Genomic DNA, 20346 nt, shown 5'->3' on the forward strand with positions numbered 1-20346 from the left:
GAATGGTATTGTCCAAAACCAGGTATAGCCTCAAGTTTTTGTGCACCTTGAGGAACCAAGACTTCCTGAGTAACATTTCAGATGCAGGGTTTTACTAATTCTTGACCAGTAGGGAATGATTTCTTCATTTTAAGTATTTGAAGGGCAGCCAAATAAGATGCTTGAAGCAGCAATTTGTCATGAGTTATCATTGTCTTCATTTGAATTTTCTGGCTTTTTATTGGATTGTATAATCTGTCAAAAAAAAATCCAGTGACTTCTCGATAAGATTGTTATGCTTTGAATGCAAATGAGAAGTAAGTTTGGAAGGTTTCATTGAATCAATTGACAGAATTTCAGAACATACTACATACAAGGGCCATGGCAATAATACACTTCCAGGTGCTACAGTGAAACCAAGTTTTAAATACTCCCATTGTACTGCCTAACAAAGTTTCCTTTTTTATGTTTTGTTTCTGTTGTACCTTCCAAATTATCAACACATTTCTTTTTTTACTGTTTCTTTTAAACTTGAAGCACGCTTACCGTTCATAGCAGTGTAGCATGGTTCAAGCTGGTGCTTGATTTCTGAACTTCACATGTACGATACATTGAATACTATACCACAATACATTGAATATTACATAAGTTTGTTCCAATGTTTTTTGTCTATTGTGCACGATTTGTAAATGCTCTGTATGATGCAAAATGTTGCTTGAACAAGCATACAAGTTTCAAAGATAACTAAGACAATAGCAATAGATTTTCATCAGTGATACAAGCTGATAAGTGGCAATCACCCTGCGCATAAGCAAATTCCACAAAGATCATTGGGTCTATAATCTTCATACAACATCAGGGTGGTTAACTCTTTCCTAAACTGGCATGAGATTTCTGGCGGATTGGCAGCAGTTCGCGGACCAGTGGTTGAAAAGCACTGCTTTAGAGTAGGTAGATGCTTCTCTCAACACTCTTAGATTCTGAAATTGCTGGGACAAAATATGAAGCAAGGGCAGGGCCCCCTTCTGGGAGCACAGGTACTAGATGTAGGCCTTTGCCAGCCCCACCCCCACCCCCACCCCATTGCTCTGCTTTTGTCCTGGGCTGGCTCAGGCTCACCTGGCTTAGCTGGCCCATCTCCACTGATTTCTCATTTCAGCCCTGGGCACTGTGCAGTGCCCTCTTCATACGGGAGCTAACACGACAATTTAAAAACACGAATCAGATTAGCTCACTGTCCTGCTAAAGACCCTCCAAAGGCTTTGCAGGACCCCAGAATCAGTGGTAGGATTCAGCTGGTTCGCATCAGTTCAGCAGAACCGATACCTAATTTTTTGTTGAGCTCGGCAAACTGGTTGTTAAAATGGCACTTGTAATCAGGGTTCTCTCTAAGGTGGGCACCTGGGCAGCTGCCCAATGTGGAAATCACAAATTTACAGTTCTTATTCTTTTTTTTTTCTTTTTGTATTTTTCTGAAGTTGGAAATGGGGAGGCAGTCAGACAGACTCCCGCATGCGCCTGACTGGGATCCACCCGGCACGCCCACCAGGGGGCGATGCTCTGCTCATCTGGGGCATCGCTTTGTTGCAACCAGAGCCATTCTAGCGCCTGAGGCAGAGGCCACAGAGCCATCCTCAGCACCCGGGCCAACTTTGCTCCAATGGAGCCTTGGCTGCGGGAGGGGAAGAGAGAGACAGAGAGGAAGGAGAGGGGGAGGGGTGGAGAAGCAGATGGGCGCTTTTCCTGTGTGCCCTGGCTGGGAATCGAACCCAGGACTCCTGCACGCCAGGCTGATGCTCTACCACTGAGCCAACTGGCCAGGGCTCCTTATTTTTTTTTAATGTTCATCTGTGCAACAGCCTATTCTAAGTGCCCATAGTAATGTTCATTCCGTCCATAGGTTAAAAAAATTGCAAGTGAGGATGCCAGTCAAGAAGCAATATGGAAATATCTTAAGTAATAGGTTTTTTTTTTTTTTAGGTATTGTTTAATATTTTTTATTAATATTTTAAAACTCTTCTTTATAACATAACCTAATTTTATGCACCTCTTTTATTGTTCTTATTTAAGTATTAAATGTATGAAATAATAAACTACATTTCAGTATATCTTTTTTTATACTTAAAATGGTCAGTAGGGCAGAGAATGAGTTGTTAAATTATTTGAATCCCACTACTACCAAGAATAACCCCCGAACTCCTGGCCATGACCTACAGTGCCATCTCCGCAGCTCGGACTTCATCTCCTGACTTCATTCCCTACACTTGCTGTGCACAAAACAGTCTTGTCAGGAGGTCCCTCATTAGTACACTGCTCACTCATTCACTGAACAATCAATGTGAGTCTTCCTAGGTCCTAGACACTGTGCATATAGCAGTCAAGAATGCAAGTCTGGCCTGAAGAAAGGCAATTCTGGTGGTGCACACAGACAGCAGGCAAACAGACAAATAAGTAGACTGTCAGGAGGATGCATGGGCTAAAATGATGCAGGCAGCGGGGAGGTTGGTACACTTACAGTGAGGTAGGAAGTGGTGAGTCTGTGTAGGGTGGCCAGGCAAGGACTTGCTGAGAAGGTCACTGTTGAACTGATACCTGTAGAAAAGGAGGAAGTGATTACCTGGATATCTGGTGGGAGAGGGTTTCAGGCAGAGTAGACAGGATGGGCAAGCCCCGTTCATGGAAGATGAGCAATAACCAGAGGGCCCCAGACAGGCCAGGAGAACGGCAGGAGCCAGCTGCTGCTGAGGTCGGGCTGGGTGTTGCGGGGGATGTCTTGGCTCCAGCTCGGAGTGTGAGGGAGGACCTGGAGCAGAGGTCAGAGACTGGGCTTGTGTCTTAGCAGTCCTCTTCCAGCTGCTGGGATGCCTGGAGGCGCTGCTCCAATTCAGCGGTGATGCTGATGGTGATGGAGATGGCCGTGCCAGTGGAAACAGTGCCATGGGAAAGGTGATGGGATTCTACATCTATTCTTAAGTGGGCCAACAAGCTCTGCTTCGTGAAATGGATGTGGTATGAGAGAGAGGGATGACTTTGGGGCTACTCACTGTCACTTAGTGTCGCAGCTGGGTGGCTGGCTCATGAGGGTGCTGTGTGTGGAGGACAAGCCCAGTTCAGGACAATGCACGCTGATCGTCAGCTGACTGATTCCAGTTGGAGTGGCAAGCTGGTAGCCTGTGGGACCAGGACATAGAATGGTGATCAGGCCCTGGGCTGGAATCAGAAATTCAGGGAGGGCCTCTGTGCAGCTGGCCGTAGGCTCCTCCTGAGGGTCGTTGAGGTGGCATGAAGAAGAACCCTGGGAGTTGCTGCTGGGCCCTGCCACACCCCATACCTAGGATACCTCCCTCTCGCTGCAGCTGAAGGACCTCTCCATCCACCGTGATTCGAGTCAAAGAGAGACAGGACCCTGTCAGAGGGGACCTGTCCCAAGAAACCTTCCTACCACTGTTATCCTGGCAGCCTGCACAACCTGCTATGACTGTCTTTTGAGGTGATTTCAAAAGAAGACCCCAACATCCTCTGTGCCCTCTGCCTGCTGACAGTGCTGCCTGCCTAGACAGGAATTGGTTAGTTGAATGGGATGGTGACACTTTTGAGCTGGGCAGAGTCTGCTGGCGGGCTTGCTGCAGCCCTGGGCAGGCACTGCCTCCTTCTTCCTTACCCCAGGTGGACCACAGCCCTGTGACTAGGCTTCTCCCTCTGTTTCTCAACTCTCTGCTTCTGGCCTCTGTCTTGGGAAGTTGGACACATTGCTGGTCAAGGCTTGCTGTGAGGAAGGGCCCTTGCCCTGGGTCATGAGGCTAATGGTCTGACTGGACACAGCTGCTGGAAGCCTGCCCACAGCTCTGCCCTGGTCCAGGCTCTTTTCCTCTGAGGAAATGAGACTCAGATGCTCTCTCCACCTAGGTCTGTGGTCCCTCCTGCAAGGGAATACCTACCAGCTGTCCCCCATGTGCCCTAAAGAACATATATGGAAACAGAAGGTAATAGCATTAGCTGGTGGAGCCAAAAAGACAGAAGAAATAATAAAGCAGGATAATTAAAAAAATATATGACTCAGAATGAACAAGAGAGCAAGGGTCGGATAGATGAGCTTGGGGTGGGCTCTGGCCACTCACTGCATCCCCCAGGGACTAGTGGCTGGCAGCCCACCTGGCAGAGTGCCAAAGGAAGGCCTCACTGGCGGCCAGGCTCCTTGTGCTTTGGAGTTGGGTACTCTACCACCCAAGCTGATGCCTCACAGCAGCTGTGATCAGACATGGCCGGAACTGTCTGGAATCTCCCTTGGGTCTGGGTGAGTTTCCAAGTCTGCAGCTGATCTCCATGCAAAAGGATAATACCTTCCTGCTTCAAGTAGTACATCGCCATAAAGCATCCTGCTCATGCATCTATTTGTAGATTCCTGTCAAATCTTAGCAGCTCACATTCCAGACAGGCCTCCCTGCTATTTGCCCTGATTAGGAATTAACTGCCAAAAATTAGAGCCCTGCCTGGTCGGAGTCTGTGACCTAGACACCTTTCTCAGCCTTGCTCCCCCCCTTGGGGGGTGGTCTCCAGCCCAGGAGGTGAGCCCACAGAAGCCCCAGGTGGAGGTGGTAGGCTCTGTAGATTGAGCCAAGAATGGCTGGGCTCTGGTGTCTGAGAGCAGCGTCTTCTCAGGAACCCGCAGATGAGGGGATGCACGTGTTGTTGCTGGGATACAGTGGAGCCCTGGGAAGCAAGGCCCAGCTGCTCCTCGGCCATAGCATTGATTTTTACCAAAGTGCTCTGCAGTCTTGTGTGGGGGGCAGGCCTGGGTCTGGGGGAACTGAGCTGGCTGCCAGGGGGCTCAGCTCCAAGCTGAGCTTTGAAAGACAAGCACCTTGGGAGGCTACAGTTCTTGAAGGGCTAGGACCATATTGACTGGAACATGCCCTCTTTCTGGTCATCCCTTGCTCATCTAGTACCTCCTTTGTGCCAGGAATCAGGAAGGGAGCAATCTACTTCTACCCTTATGGGACCCTTATTTTAGTGGGGTGACAGACACACGCAGAGCGCAGGTGCTGAGCGGGCAGAGGAGTGATGGGAGACTGAGTGACCTTGAGCAATTGCCCTAAGCTACCTGAGTCTCAGTTTTCTTATTTGTAACATGAGGATGATAAAAACAGTGTTCACCCCAAAGGGCTGTTGAGATAATCAAATGAGATAAGAGATGAGGCATTTGTAATACTGCTTTATACATAAAAAAGTGTGGACAAGTGTTACAGGCTGAGTTGTGTCATACCCTGTAAAGTTCATATGTTGAAGTGTTAGTCCCCTGCCCCAGTATCTCAGAGTATTTGAAGATAGGGCCTTTGAAGAGATAGTGAAGTTAAAAATCTGTGTGGACCCTAAACCAATGTGACCGATGTCCTTATAAGAAGAGGAGATTCACAGACACTCATGTAATAAAGGTCACGTGAAGACAGAGTGAGAAGATGGCTATATGCAAGCCAACGAGAGGGGCCTCAGCAGGAAACAACCCTGCCCCAACATCTTGATCTTGGTCTTCCAAGCTCCAAAACTGGGAGAAAAGAGGTTTCTGTTGTTAATCCCCCTTCCCCTCACTTTGTTATGGTAGCCCTGGTGATATAACGCAATTGTTAACTGTTGTTTTTATGCCCAACACTCTGCCCAGGGGCACATGGTAGGCACTGGAAAATTTGTGGATGAAATGCTCAGAAGTAGTAAGAAAGAAGGGAAGAAGGGAAGGAAAGAAGGAAGGAAGGAAGGAAGGAAGGAAGGAAGGAAGGAAGGAAGGAAGGAAGGAAGGAAAGAAAGGAGGAAGGAAGGGAGAAAACTGTCATAAGAAGGAGGAAAAAAAGAAATGTTCTGAGTAGATAACCCTACACAGTGCCAGGCTTGAAGCAAGGGTGAACAATATCCCAGCCAGTGAGCCAAGGGACTCTGTGTCAAGGGGTGGTGGCTCCACGGGGTGTTGCCATAACGCTGGGCCATGGAGGAGGAAGGGGAGAAACAGAAAAAGGAGGCAGAGTAGCAGAAGGAGCAGGAGGTGGAGGAGGAGGTAAGAGGGAAGGGGAAGAGGAAGAAGAGGAGGAGAGTGCTTCTGTTGTTATCGTCTGACAATAGCATCACATGTTGACAGCTCGGCCATTGGTGTCCCACACATGGCAGCCCCAGCTGATTAATACAGCCATGAACCTGGACAATTCAGGTTTTAGGGATTAACTTCTTTGTAACTCTCTAGGCACACTTGAGTAAGAATGTTAAGGTGGTGTATGGGACACGGACTATTTAGTAGCCATTCATACCTGTGGGTCATGCAGTTGGAGTAAAGCTGACCCAACCTTTGCTTTAAGACTGGATTTCATCATCTTCAGCATGGGACGGGTTCAGGGATGAGGACTTAATGTCACTTGGGCCCATCAGATACCTACGACTCAATCTGAGCTCTTGGGGACAACAGTCTGTTTTACCCAGCAGCTTGAACTTGTGAGAATGTGAAGTTGGAGCTGCAGCAGCCCTCTGAGCACCATGAGGAGGCTTCTAGTCTGAGAAAGGAGCAACCGAAGGGAAGAGAGGCAAGAAAGTTGGAAGAAAGGAAACAGTTGTAGAAACACCATTTCAGATATCCAAGGCCAGTGTTTAATTTGTGAAACAGAAGGAGATTTCACATGAACGCACAGAAGATAGGACACAAATAGACCATAGATGCAGAGATGGAGTGATGCGACCACAAGCCAAGGGATGCTGGCAGGCTCCAGAAGCTGGAAAAGGAGAGAAATGAATTGTCCCCTAGAGACTCTGGAGGGAGCGTGGTCCTGCTGGCCAAAAGTCTAGGGACAACTCTTGTCTCACTCTGCTATGGTTAGCATGGCTCAAGAGGAAGCGTGAACAAATGTGAGTGACGAAGAGGTAAAAATCATGGGGATGGCCTCGTGTGAGCTCTGCTCCTGCGGCAATACTGGACGTGCCCCCGTGTTGCTGGGTGTTTTATTTTATCAAAAGGAGCTCAAAATCTATATTTGTAACCCCCAAATCTCCCAATTTGCATGTATGTGTATTATTCTATTTTTTTTAAGTCATTGTACCTGACCAGGTAGTGGCGCAGTGGGTAGAGCGTCGAACTGGGAAGCAGAGGACCCAGGTTCGAAACCCCGAGGTTGCCAGCTTGAGCGCAGACTCATCTGGTTTGAGCATAAGCCCACCAGCTTGAACCAAGGTCGCTGGCTCAAGCAAGGGGTCACTCAGTCTGCTGTAGCCTTCCCAGTCAAGGCACATATGAGAGAGCAATCAATGAACAACTAATGTGCTACAACAAAGAATTAATGCTTCTCATCTCTCTCTGTTCCTGTCTGTCTCTATCTATCCCTCTCTTTGTCTCTCTGTCTCTGTCACACACACAAAAAGTCATTATGAGGGCCCAAACAAACAGGCCTATGGGCAGGATTCTACCTAGAAGCCCCTGGCTTGTGTCCTGGGGTGAAGACAGCTGGCCCTGGCCAGTCCCTCTGCCCAACTGCTTCCAGCCAGAGGTGCCATCCTGGGAAAACCCTGGCTCCATGAGGAGAGGGTGCTCCTGGGTGACAAAGAACCCAGCAGGCCCCACAGACACTCAAGATTCCAGCCGGAAGGAAGTGCAGACACTGCAGAAGAAGAGGTAGTGTGGGGCACATTGCTCTCAATGCCATTCTGCCCCTGAAGAGGGCGTCTTGGGTTATGCTGTTAAAAAATATTTGTCAATGGATAAAGAAGATGTGGCACATATACACTATGGAATACTACTCAGCCATAAGAAATGATGACATCGGAACATTTACAGCAAAATGGTGGGATCTTGATAACATGATACGAAGCGAAATAAGTAAATCAGAAAAAAACAGGAACTGTATTATTCCATATGTAGGTGGGACATAATAGTGAAACTAAGAGACATTGATAAGAGTGTGGTGGTTACGGGGGGGGGGAGCGGGGAATGGGAGAGGGATAGGGGGTGGGGAGGGGCACAAAGAAAACAAGATAGAAAGTGACAGAGGACAATCTGACTTTGGGTGGTGGGTATGCAACATAATTGAACGACAAGATAACCTGGACTTGTTATCTTTGAATATATGTATCCTGATTTATTGATGTCACCCCATTAAAAAATAAAATTATTAAAAAAAAATATTTGTCAAGAAAATGCCTATAGAGTTTTTTATTTTTTTTAAAAAATGGTGGGTTTTTAAGGATTGCTCTTAAAAAAGAAAAAAACTACTGGAAGAGGCCAATCAAATACCACTAAGTTGAAATCAATTTCACTGAACAAACATCTCGCTTTAAATTTAAATTGAGTCTAAATTCATTTTGTCTCCCAGACTTCTAAAAGGTGGCATTCAATATGTTTACACTTGTTTCATCTCCTTTATGGCTAAGTCATGGTCTTCCACCTCCATTCTCTTCCCTTCTCACTTATCCTTTCATCCATATACTCAAGTTTGTATTTACGTATGTCTAATTTTTATAGGTGGCTTCTGAAATACACCAGACGAAAGAAGAAGCAGTCTTGAAAATAACTGGAAAATTGCACAACAGTGGGGCCGCTGGGCACATGCACATTCTGAGCTGCGAGGCTGCACAACAGACCAAACTTGCTAAAAGAGAGGCTAGAGGGTTTTTTTTTCCCCAAAGCATGTCAGTTTGCTGGGTGGGGTTGGCCTGGCCTCCTGCAGAAGCCATGTCCTTAGGAGCCCCAGCCTTCCTGAGATGGGGGAGGGCCCGGCTGGCCTGGGGTTATGGCATGGAGACTCGGCCAAGGGAGGAGGGCTCTGCTGGAGGGCCAAGAACCACATCACTGTCCCATGAGGCCAAGGTTGGAGTCCAGTGAGGCTGAAGGCCAGGGTTCAGCAAGATGAAGGCCAGGGTCTAGTGAGGCCAAGGCCCAGTTTCCAGTGAGAGGAGGTCAACCATTTGGAGGCAGTTGTTTCTCTGCTTCCCTGTATTGGGAGGTCCTGCAGGCACAGAGCCTCTGATGGACCCTGAGCCACATTGCCTCCATTGCCTGCATCTCCCAAAGCTCAGGGTTCGTGTCTGTCCACAACGACTATGGCTCTGCAATTCTCAGGAAAATGGGCCTGGACCCTCCCCCCAGAGCTGGGTCATCCCTTGACCTTGCTGCCCTTCAGCTGTCTATCTCATCATCCTAATAGATTAGGACCAGGAAAAGGAAACCAATGAAACCTGCAGTCACATTCAAACTCTCCATTTCCAACATGGGGCGAGGGTGGGGGGAGGCTTTACTCTGTTGCTATAAAAGAGATCTGAGGGTTTTAGTTGACCAGAGGTAAAACGGGGTGGCTGAAAATGCAATTTTCCTGCTCAAAAATGGAAGGCAACGTTATGGCAACCTTTTATCTGGGCTCTGTCCAAGATGCCATGTGGAATAGGGGTCTGGCACATGCTGGAGGAGAAGCTCCATGGTTTGCAGGACAGATCAAGGGGAAGATGGACACCATAACACAGACCCATGGGGAGAGATCCTTTATGAAGCTGCTGCCCAGCCCTTGGCACAGGGTTCCAGAATGCTTGGGGTGACAGGGCAAGGCCTCTGAGCCTTGGTGATGGTGAAAAGCCTGGGGTCCTGTGCTCAAGGCACTGAGAATAGTGCCCAGCAAGCAGGCTAATGGCTCCTACCTTGACTGCAACCCCCAGGTGTGCCAGCTGCTACTGTCCACAGCCTTCATGACCAGGGCAGGGGAGGACATGGCAGAGCCTGTAGGCCAGCCGGACCAGGCCAGGCTCAGCTCTGCCCCTGCCGAGGGTTGCTAAGGAATTTGGGGCTCTGATGAGAACACAGGCTGCTGGTTGCCTTGGCTGCTCAGATGAGAGATAAGAAATCATCATGGGGAATAGCCATGGCCTAATAGTCACTTCATTTCCTTTTTCTCATTTTCAAAAATGCAGTTAGGGAGACCCCAGTACTGCATGGGCAGGGGAGCGTGTTGGTGTGTCCGGGTCTGTGGGTGTTCATGGATGGGGCCAGCTGCATCTGCATGTGACTGGTGTGTGTGTGAGCACATGTGTACAAGTGAGCGCCTCTGCCCCCATCTCCCAGTCCAGTTTTGTCAGGGGCCCTGAACTGGCTCCTGCTTTCCATTCATGTGAACTGGTTGACAAGCCCCCAGAACTTGACAAGGCAGTTCTCCTGTGGCACCTCTACCCTTGCACCCCACATTCCTTCCACTGGCACTCTCAGTGAATGGCCTGTGCTTTCAGACTCATATTTGGAGGGCCTTGTAACCTTGGTGGACAGCAGCGAGCCGTTAGTGTCATATAGGGACCATTAAAGAGAACATTTTGGAAAGTTCCAACAACCTGAAATTGTGGTTCAGAATCCATGTGAGAAAGCAGAGAAGCCTTAGTTGTGATGCGAAGGCAGGTTATGCTGGAAAGCTGCCCCACACCCCTGGGCTGCCCCACACCTCACGGGCCATGCAGGGCCACCGAGGACAGAGGCCTGAGTCCCAGTCTCCCTGTCTGAAGCCATCTGGTGAGGACAGTGACGGTTGGGACAGCATCTGCAAGCCATGTGGCTCTCTGCTCCACTTCATGCTGGCCAAGAATTTGGTAGGCCCAGTGCAGCCAGTGTGGCCAGATGTGTTCTTTTTTCCCCCAAGAGAAGCCTATGCCTCTGAAATATTCGTATTTTCATGGCAAATCTTTTGACTTAAAAAAAAAACAACTCAGCAATTTGAGTTCACAAACCAAACCCGTGGGCTGTCAGTTTGGTAGCCCCTCATGCATCAGTTACATTTTACAGTGACTCCCGACTTTAGGCAAAGAGTAGGGATTTCTAGGGGGGGTGCTCTTGTAACCAAACCCCAGAAGGTGAAGGTCTTACAGAGAAGCACCTCATGGGCAGTGAGAGCTCAGGTTCTAGAGGAAGCTGATGAAGCTCACCTGCCCCCAGCCCCCAGGGGATGACCTTCCCATCCTGAAAATTCAGCTTCTTCCTGCAAAAGTGGGCTGTTGTAGTTCCACCTTATAGATTGTCATGAGGACAAGGATCTCAAGGTCTTGGCAGTTCTAAATGTTATCCTTGCTAATTGTTAAAATGCAGCACAGTATTTGCAGACCAGTTGTAATCAGAATGAGCTTGACAGGAACTCAAAAGATAACTGTAGGCCCTGGCCAGATAGCTCAGTTGGTTAGAGCATTGTCCCAATAATCCAAGGTTGTAGGTTTGATCCCCAATCAGGGCACATGCAAGAGTCAACCAATGAATGCATAAATAAAATAAATTGATGTTTCTCTCTCTCTCTCTTCCTCTTGCTCTCTAAAATCAATCAATAAGATTTTTTTTTTAAAAAAAAGATAAATGTAGCCTGACCAGGCGGTGGCACAGTGGATAGAGCATCGGACTGGGATGCAGAGGACCCAGGTTCGAAACCCCGAGGTCGCCAGCTTGAGTGCGGGCTCATCTGGTTTGAGCAAAGCTCACCAGCTTGGACCCAAGGTTGCTGGCTCGAGCAAGGGGTTACTCGGTCCGCTGAAGGCCCGCGGTCAAGGCACATATGAGAAAGCAATCAATGAACAACTAAGGTGTCGCAACGAAAAACTGATGATTGATGCTTCTCATCTCTCTCCGTTCCTGTCTGTTTGTCCCTATCTATCCCTCTCTCTGACTCTCTCTCTCTCTGAAAAAAAAAAAAAAAGATAAATGTAGCCAACTGCAAAGAAGAAATCAACATGTAGTTGACCAAATAGTGTATATAGGCAATGTCTAAGCTTCCCTTTGGGGAAATAAAACTTTGAATGTGAATCCAGTCTCCTTTGCTTGTTGCAAGTAAATAAAAGTACCTTGTGACAACCCCTTTTTATTCTTGAATAGAGCACCCCAAGAGGCCAACCCCTTGAGTTTGATAACACAAGGAGATGGTTTACCTAAGAGCTTTGCTGATTCACCAGCAGAACTGCCCCCGTGTCACACTGAGCCAGTCAAGTGTTTTCCTCTTTCCACTCCAGAGGCTGAGCCAGGCCAGTCACCAGGGCAGATGGAGGTGGTCATGGGGCATGAATGTGTATGGTCCTTCTCCTGAGAAGGCAGCTTGGAAGCCCCTGATTAGTGTCTCAGGGAGGCTCTTAGTTCCCAATGCTGAACACAATCTTCTTCATTCTCTCACTTAAATTCTCCCCTTGGAACAAGGTGCAACCTCTGGGCCAAGATCAGCAAGGCCCTCTGCATCTATGGTCCCTTAGCTGCCTCTCTTACTTTATTTCTTCCTCCTTTACTCCCTCTGGCCTTGCCTGGAGCAGAGAAAGTGCTCTCCTGACTCGAAGCCTTTGCACATGTTGGTCTTTATGCTCGAGATGCTCACATAGTGGTGACTGACCATTCTTCCTGGTAACCTCTTTCCCCTCAACTTTCAGCGAAACCCTCTCCTACCTCCTCTCCTTGTCCCATGCATTCAATATCACATGCTTATTTTTATTTTCTTTATGGTATTTATTTTTGGTAGTTATTTGTTGATCCATTTGGTAAATATTTTTTGAGCACCTACTATGTCCCAGGCTATGTTTTGTTAAACACAGTGGATTTTTTTGTGTGTGTGAGCCTTCGAAAAGGTTGCTTGAGACTTGTTTGGAGGTTCTAGCAGGGGAGCACAGCTACTCGTATACCCTTGACCGAAGAACGGTCCTTTCTTCTAGCGGGGAAGGTTGTCCTCTTCGACCGAGCGCGCAGCTTCAGGAGGGACGCACATGGAGCGGTGAGGGAGGAAGGGGACACCCGCCTAGCCAGCCAGATCAGCCGAATCAACCCTGGCGATCAATGGGGTGACAGATGTCGCAGCCAGATCGCCCTCACATCCGACAAGGTTGCTTATCAGGCAAAAATCCACCCTGGTACAGGTGTCACCCGGGCCTACACTACAGCTGGCTTTGGTTCTAAAGTCAGTGATGATATGAATAAAAGCATGTGATTCAAATACTCTGGAAATTTTCCAGTGACTGCCATTCTGTGTCTGCAGCCCAATCCTGTAGAATGTATAGTCAGTACAGGCTGTGGTGGAGAGCAGTGCTAGCTAAGATGTCCAGTTCAGAGCCTTTACACATATTAAATCATTTAACTCTCAAAACCACCCTGCGAAGTAAGAGATACTGTTATGTCCATTATACAATTTAAGAAACAGGCACACGAAGGTTAAGACGTTTTCTGAGGTCACAAAACTAGAAAGTGGTTGACAGAGCCAAGCATCCTGTCTCAGGGTTGCTCCGGGGATGTCACCCCCACTTCCCAACCTGCTGCCCAGGGTGGGAAAAGGAGCTAAACTGTGACTGCTGTGTCACAGAGGAGGACACGGGGCATGGACAGGCTGAGCATGTGTGCAAGTCATGTGTGGGTACTGCAGATGCCTCATCATGCTAGTAAATGAGTCCGTGGGCTCAACTTCAGGCTTCCTGTGCTGCAGTGGAACTATCATGTGGTGAGGTGACCAGACCTGGGATAGAGGGAGTGGCATGGGAAGGAGGCAAGTTCCAGGGCCAATGAGGAAGTGAATGAAGCTGGCGACCCCTCTGGTGGAGGGTAAAGGAAATGAGGGGCCCAGATGCCCAGGTGTTTGTGGCAGGAGAAGAAATGCCAGGTGAGAGACCAGGAGGACTAGACCGGGGACTGGGTTGAGGCAGAGATTGGGCTGTGAGTCACTGGGGCTCTGAGATATCTTGATGGGGACACCTGGGCCTTATTACATTTACAGGATGCAATGGACCTGGTTCTGGTTGGGGTCATAGTTGCACAGACTCTGAATCCATGGGAGAGTATGAGGTTGCCCAGGAAGAAAGAAGCCAGGGACATAGCTTGTGGGAAGGGCGCATGTGTGGACTGGATAGGCCTGAGAAGTGGGTACAGTGTGAAGAGAAGAATCTTCGCTTGAAGGGGCTTCCTTATACCAGATCTGTAAAGAGCCTGCAAAAGCCACTGGGCTCAGGGACAATTTATTTCACCCCTAAACAAAAACTTTAAAACATTACACAAAAGTTACAGGTATAGGTATATGTCCTGCCCCTCCCCAATGATAAGAAGAAGGAAATGCTATTTTGCAGGGAGCAGAGGTGACCAGTTTTCCCAAGTACTGCAGTTTACATGTCCTGAGGACAGTGTCGGATCTCAGTGTTTCTTCCCAGGAGGAGAGACCATCTGGAGCTGCTAGGAGGGAGCCAGCCAAAAGGAACCTTTCTACTGGAAATGGGGTTGGGGATGGGGAAGAGGCCTCCTGGCATATCACGAAAGAAGAGTGGGGTCCCCAGAGAGTCTCTAGTGGCTGAAGTGATGGGCAAAGGCCTTCCACTCTGCTTTCAGAGCTTCCTCCCACTGCATCCTTGTCTTAGGATCCACGGAAAGTACCACTACCAGCCCCAGCCAGAAGCTATGACCATTTTAAGACCTGTACTCTAGATTTTGTGAACTGGACAGGGTTGGTCCTCTCACACAAACTGAAATTCAAGAAGCCTGCACGGAACTGCCTATCTACACTATGTTCCTGCCATCTGAGTTGGCCTTATAAAGGAGTCTTGGAATCTTAGTTCAACCAATAGGGCTAAGACTTTCCCCATCCATTTGAAGCTACACACTCTAACCAACAAGAGTGCCTCTACTCTGACCAATCAGGACAGTACCTTTGCACCAATCAAACTGCAAGGATTTGAAGTCCTCATTTGCATGAAGAAAGACCAGTCAGGTACCAGGGAGGCTGGGGGCTGCCAGGTTGAACACTAACATGCATTTTGCCTCATGACCTTTGTTGGCAGCTGGTTTAGTAATGGTCATGTGACTCAGCCTTGGTCTACAGACCAGAGGGGAGCCAGCCAGTCCTTCTGGGAAAGGGCAAAAAACCTGTATGTGGCATGGCCATCCTTCTACCTTACCAGGCGCATAGACCCAGATGGTAGATTGAGCTCTGGAGCTGTCATATCTGCAGATCCTGTATATGAAATCGTGCATTTTCTTACAGTTTAAGCTGGCTGTGTGACTTGCAGTCAGGGTTATCTTAAGAAACCCAGGGGTCTTTTTCAGTTGGGAGATGGGAACCAAATGGCCCTCCTCACCTCTAAGAGGTCAGGCACCGGTGGACCCAGGTTCTAGACCAGGATATAAAGGGGCCCAGGATATCATTCCCTGCTACACCCAGACATCCCCCTGAAAATTCCTGCACCTCTGCCTCTCTGCTAGGTTGAACATATGTGCAAATGGGCCATCACTCACAAGAGGACACTGAGCTTCCATCCCTTCCCAGGTCATTACTTCTGTTGAGTTTAAAACTGCAGCTTGTGGCCCTGGCCGGTTGGCTCAGTGGTACAGCGTTGGTCGGCCTGGCATGCAGGAGTCCCAGGTTCGATTCCTGGCCAGGGCACACAGGAGAAGCGCCCATCTACTTCTCCACCCCTCCCCCTCTCCTTCCTCTCTGTCTCTCTCTTCCCCTCCCGCAGCCAAGGCTCCATTGGAGCAAAGATGGCCCGGCTGCTGAGGATGGCTCCATGGCCTCTGCCTCAGGTGCTAGAATGGCTCTGGTTGCAATGGAGCAACGCCCCAGATGGGCAGAGCATCGCCCCCTGGTGGGCATGCTGGGTGGATCTGGTTGGGCACATGCGGGAGTCTGTCTGACTGCCTCCCCGTTTCCAACTTCAGAAAAATAAAAAAAAAATTAAAAAAAAAAACAAAACAAAAAACAAAACTGCAGCTCGTGTTCACATGTAGGATTGCTGACTGAGCCTGGATCCCCTGGCCTCGAAACTTCTAGTCTTTTGTCTTCCACTTCCTGGCAGAACTGATTCCAATGGTGGTATGACAACTCTGTGTAGAATGCGACAAGAAAAACAATTGCTACCTAGAAACCATACCCCTTTGTCCTGCTTTTCCTGGCACAAGCACCATGTCAAGGTGTGTGTGTGTGGAGGGATGCTCAAGAAATAGCAAGAACCACTACCCAAAGGCCATCCGGCTGCCACATTCTGTTCAATCAGTATTCCCCTGACAATATTGCTTACCCAGGCTGCTCCTGGCCAGGACTCCATCAGTGTATCTGATGAGGCCACTGCGCTTGCTGTTTGCCAACAGTGGAAGAGGACAGAGCTGCTGTCTTCAGAGGTCCCTTTACAAGGTCACTAAGACCTTACAGCTCTTATTATCTGTATCCAGGTCCCCAGGGTGGGGGGACTCTAAGAGTCTAGGTCTACCCCCTAACTGGTCAGAGCTTGCTTGTATGGAGGGAAGACAGTGAAACCTCCTGCTTGTAGCCTGCAGTGAGCGCAGACTCTGTCAAAGATTGTGACCTCGTCAAACAGCAGAATTTCTGGTTTCTCTGTGGCCATCAAGGGAACTGAGTAAGTCTGTGCTGGCATATGTGGCCTGGAAGCCAGAGGTGAAGCAGAGAGCTCTGCCCATTTCTTCAGAATAAGGCAGGGCACTGTGCCTGACAAGATTTGGCAGAGGGAACAGGGGAAGACATTTTTTTTCTTAATGTCCCTGCTTAATGCATAGGGATTTGTGACACCCAAGATGACCATGAAAGGTTTACATTTCTTTCTTCAAATCATATCCTTGGGAAGCTTTTAAGGGGGTGGGGGCCCAAGCTCATCTTGAATTGTCCTCATTCCACCACCCTGCCCCACCTGCAGCTGTTCTTGACTGGGATTGCAACTCCAGACCTTCATGATCAGTCTGGTAACAACCCTGAACAATAGGCAGGTGCAGGACAATAGAGAGTAGTTGGGATTGTGTCAAGCAGAAGAGTACAAGCCAGACCTAAACACGTCCACTATCAGCTCAAAGAAGACACATATTACACTCACTGAACAAGTACTGGAGTAGAGTTGGCCTGTAGTCTGTGGTCTACATTTTGGGTTCTACTCTGAATAACTAGATGGGCAAAGAAATGCTGGGGATTTCTGTGCCCACATTTTACCTGGAAGAGGAAGAAGGGGACCAAAGAGAGAAGCAAGCACCAGTGGGTGGGCACCATTTTCTAGAAGGTAAAGAGATCTGAGCCTTGGAGGTGTGAAGAAGTATATGGTTTTTTGCTTGCTTTTTCATTCTTTTTGAGTTGAGGAGAGGTCATTATGAATTCCAGAGAAACCCATAAGGATTCCCTATGTGGAAGTTTCACTGTAAATTTGGATGCCTATGTGCCCAATTCATCCATATGCCTTGCAGGGTGTCATTGTGGGGACCAAAAGCTGGGCTGGTCAAGGGCAGTGGTCAGCCTCCCATTCATGGGGGGCTCCATGTAGATGGAGTTCTAGGAGACTGGGGGTGATGTGGGCAAGAACAGGTGCCAGGGGTGATGCAGGTGTGTCAGGGAGACAATGCCTCTTTCTAAAAAATGTCCTACAACTGGTATTCCAAAGCGTGTAGATAATTTAGTATGTGGACCTGTTGGAACAAACCATGTCTCGCAAAGTGAACATCCCTCCTTCTCACGTTTCCTTCTGCTCCCCTCACCGCTACATCAAAGGGAAGGTCCCTGATCCTGCTTACCTACCTGTCTCATCAATTTTTCAACACTTGCTAATCAGCTTTACCCTCAGTGCCTTTTGCAGGGAGTAGTATCTAGAATTGGATTTTTAAAAATTTTGTTTTCATTTTATTTATTTTTGACAGGTACTTTTGATTTATAGAGAGATGCTGGCTTTTCATTTATGGTAATGATTTAAAGTACCCTTTAAAAACTTAAGTACAGAATGAGGTATGGTATACAGATATAACGATGGTGATGGGAAGGCTTGGCAGGGAGGTGAATGAGGCTGTGGAACTTGACTCCTGAAGCCTGTGAGGCTGTTAGTTGAGTAGTATGAGGACGAAAGCACAACCACGAGACGGCTGAGTGGAAGGATGCCATGGCTTCTAAGATACTGCTGGACCCAACTCTGGGCTACCTGACTCCCTGAGACTTCAGGAGTCAATCCATGCTGCTTCTTACGGAAGCCCTCCAGGATGGCTGGATCCAGCGTCCTGTCTCCTCCCACTGATCACCATCTGCCTTTCTCTGGAACCAGCTGTGTTATCAGAGGTTTCAAAAGTAGATGCCTGCTGGGGGTGAGGCCCCAGGACACACAGAAGCTCTAGGGCACCTGTCCCATGTAAGGGTTAACAACAGAAATGGGGTCGGTGTGGCCATGTTCCAGTTTTTCAAGAAGAGTCAGAAATCTAAATTCTAATGTAAAAACCTCACCATTTGTAATGTTTACATCAAATGTTCACCATCCCTGGGGACTGGGTCATGCCTCAGCACCCGCAGGTGGCACAGAGGGAAGTGTGCAGGTGACGATGGCCAGCAAGCTGCAGTGCCCTCAAGCCCAGGTCCTGAAAGCAGAGGGACTGAGAAAATGAGACCACAGCTGGAGTGGGTTGTGTAAGTCATGTTTCCCCATAAGACCTGGGCCTCCTGGCTGGCATGGAGGGGCCTGACTCATCAGGCCTTGTCTGACCAGAACGAAACCCAGAGCCCTGGGCACACAGGCCTGAAGCAGTGTGGATGAGAAGATCCAAAGGACTGGTGTCCACTCTCCCAGAAAGTGGGGTGGAAGTCTGGAATCACATAGCAGAGATGTTCCAACAGACACATGCCTGAGAGGGTGCTTGCAGGCAGGACCTGGGGAGAAAGGTCACTGTTGGGAGCAGCAGGTCTGGTGGGATAGTGACTCCAGGCTCAGGACTTTGCTGGAGAAGAGGGTGTCCAGCTGCCAACGGCCTTTGACAGCACACTTGCTCCAAGATGGAGAGGTATGCCTGGTATTCTGAATTGGAAAAGGTAGGTAGAGAGGAGAAAGGCTATTTCAGGCGGGGCCTGGGGGAGAGCAAAGCCCAGGAGGTTACATGCCCACGTGGGATTCATTCAGCAGAGGTGAGGGCTGGTACCTGCCTGTCCTGCCTGTGCTCTAGGAGGGAGGGCCAGGTCTGGGTGGAGGAGGCTGGGTGGACTCCCAGGCTGCAGTGGAGGGATGGAGAGGCAGGTGGAGGGGACAGGGATTCCAGGCAGAGAGAAGTTGAGGACTCAAGGAACCCTGCCTCTATCTGGGAGGGTAAAAGTTGATCTTTGGGGTAGCACTGCTTGAGGGCATGTTTCTATAAAAGCTCTTTTGGCGTCTGGGGTCTCCATCTCAGATCTCCTCAACCCCAACCCCTCCCTGAGTCCTGTCCTGCCTCAGGGCATAAAGATAGAGCCAGGTAACCCCTATTGCCCCAGGGATGACCGGTGAGCCCCTGCCCACCCCCCCACCCCCACCCCGAGAACAACTCTCTGTGTGGGAATGCTCTGGCGGCCGCGCTCCTCCCGGGTTGTATGCCACGAGAGCGTGTGGAAACCGAGTGTGGCCAGCGGTGGGGCTCCCCAGGCGCGACCCGCGGTGCTTCTCGGCCGCCGCCTCATGGTGTCTCTGCTGCGCAGCAAGCAGGGGGAGGGGTGAGAGATGGGGGGGGGGGGGTGGACGCCGGCAGCACCAAGAAGCGCCGGGTCACGGCAGGCTGAGGCGCCCGCCGTCCCCGCCCTCCCTGCGCTCTCCTTCTCCCTCCGCCCGCCTCCCTCGCTGGCTCCTTCCCTCTCTCCGCCTCTCCTCCGCGTTCCCCGCCCTCCCCTCCCCGCCTCGCCTCGCCTCCTCCGCCCCGCGCCCTGCGGTGCTGCAGCTGCAGGCGGCTACAGCTGCCCCCAGATGTGGGCTGGGCAGCGTGCGGGGAACTTTCGTGCCGGCTCCGAGTGCGGGGCCCAGGCTACGGTCCGGCTGCCATGGATTCACCAGCTGGCGCTCAAAGCCGCCTGCCCTGCCTCGCGTTGCTGCTGCTGCTGCTGCCGCCGCTTCCGGCGGACTCCCGGCTCGCCGCCCCCGCCCCCGCAGGTAGGTGCGGCCCGCCCCCAGCCCCGCGACCCCCATTGGTCGGCACCGCCCCGCGCGCCTAGCCCCCTCCCCAGGCGCGTCCAGCGGGACTTGGGCAAACTCTGAGCACCCCGATCCGGGCCAAGTTGGCCAACTTTGGGCCGGGTTGGTCGTGCAGGGGGCGCCCCCAAGGCGAATCCTGGCGCCTCAGGCCATGGGGAGCTTCGGAACCCTCGCGGCTCTTCGGATGCTGAGCGTGGAGGTGAAGAGCCAGGAAAGTCCCTCGGCGAAGCGCGCAGAGCCGGCCCCAGTGGGTCCAGGGGAATCAGAGCCAGACGGCGCCCGGGCTGGCGTCCGGGGATGATCGGAGGAGCCGAGTGCCGAGCGCGACTCCTGGGGCCCTGAGGATTGCTTCGGGCACCTTAAGGGGATCCCCGAAGATCCAAGGGACTCTGCTCCACCCCTCCGGGGACGGGGGACCGGCAGCGGGCTGTGCGGAAGCTGGACAGGGAGGACAGGCCGCCCGTGGTCGGGGGAACCGAG

The 20346-nt window shown here is 50.2% G+C and overlaps 1 protein-coding gene across 2 annotated transcripts in view; it reads left to right on the top strand.

Annotated features, from left to right (window-relative positions):
• The first annotated feature begins 19585 nt into the window (after positions 1 to 19585).
• Positions 19586 to 20346, top strand: part of ADAMTS2 (ADAM metallopeptidase with thrombospondin type 1 motif 2) — a 225713-nt gene continuing 224952 nt past the window's right edge. For both annotated transcript variants that reach the window (XM_066266495.1, XM_066266498.1), the window contains exon 1: positions 19586 to 19824. In XM_066266495.1, the coding sequence (XP_066122592.1) occupies positions 19716 to 19824 (109 nt within the window). In that variant the 5' untranslated portion in view covers positions 19586 to 19715. The remainder of the gene's footprint in view (positions 19825 to 20346) is intronic.

The sequence above is a fragment of the Saccopteryx bilineata genome, chromosome 1 (genome assembly GCF_036850765.1).
Source record: "Saccopteryx bilineata isolate mSacBil1 chromosome 1, mSacBil1_pri_phased_curated, whole genome shotgun sequence".
Taxonomy (NCBI): Eukaryota; Metazoa; Chordata; class Mammalia; order Chiroptera; family Emballonuridae; genus Saccopteryx; species Saccopteryx bilineata.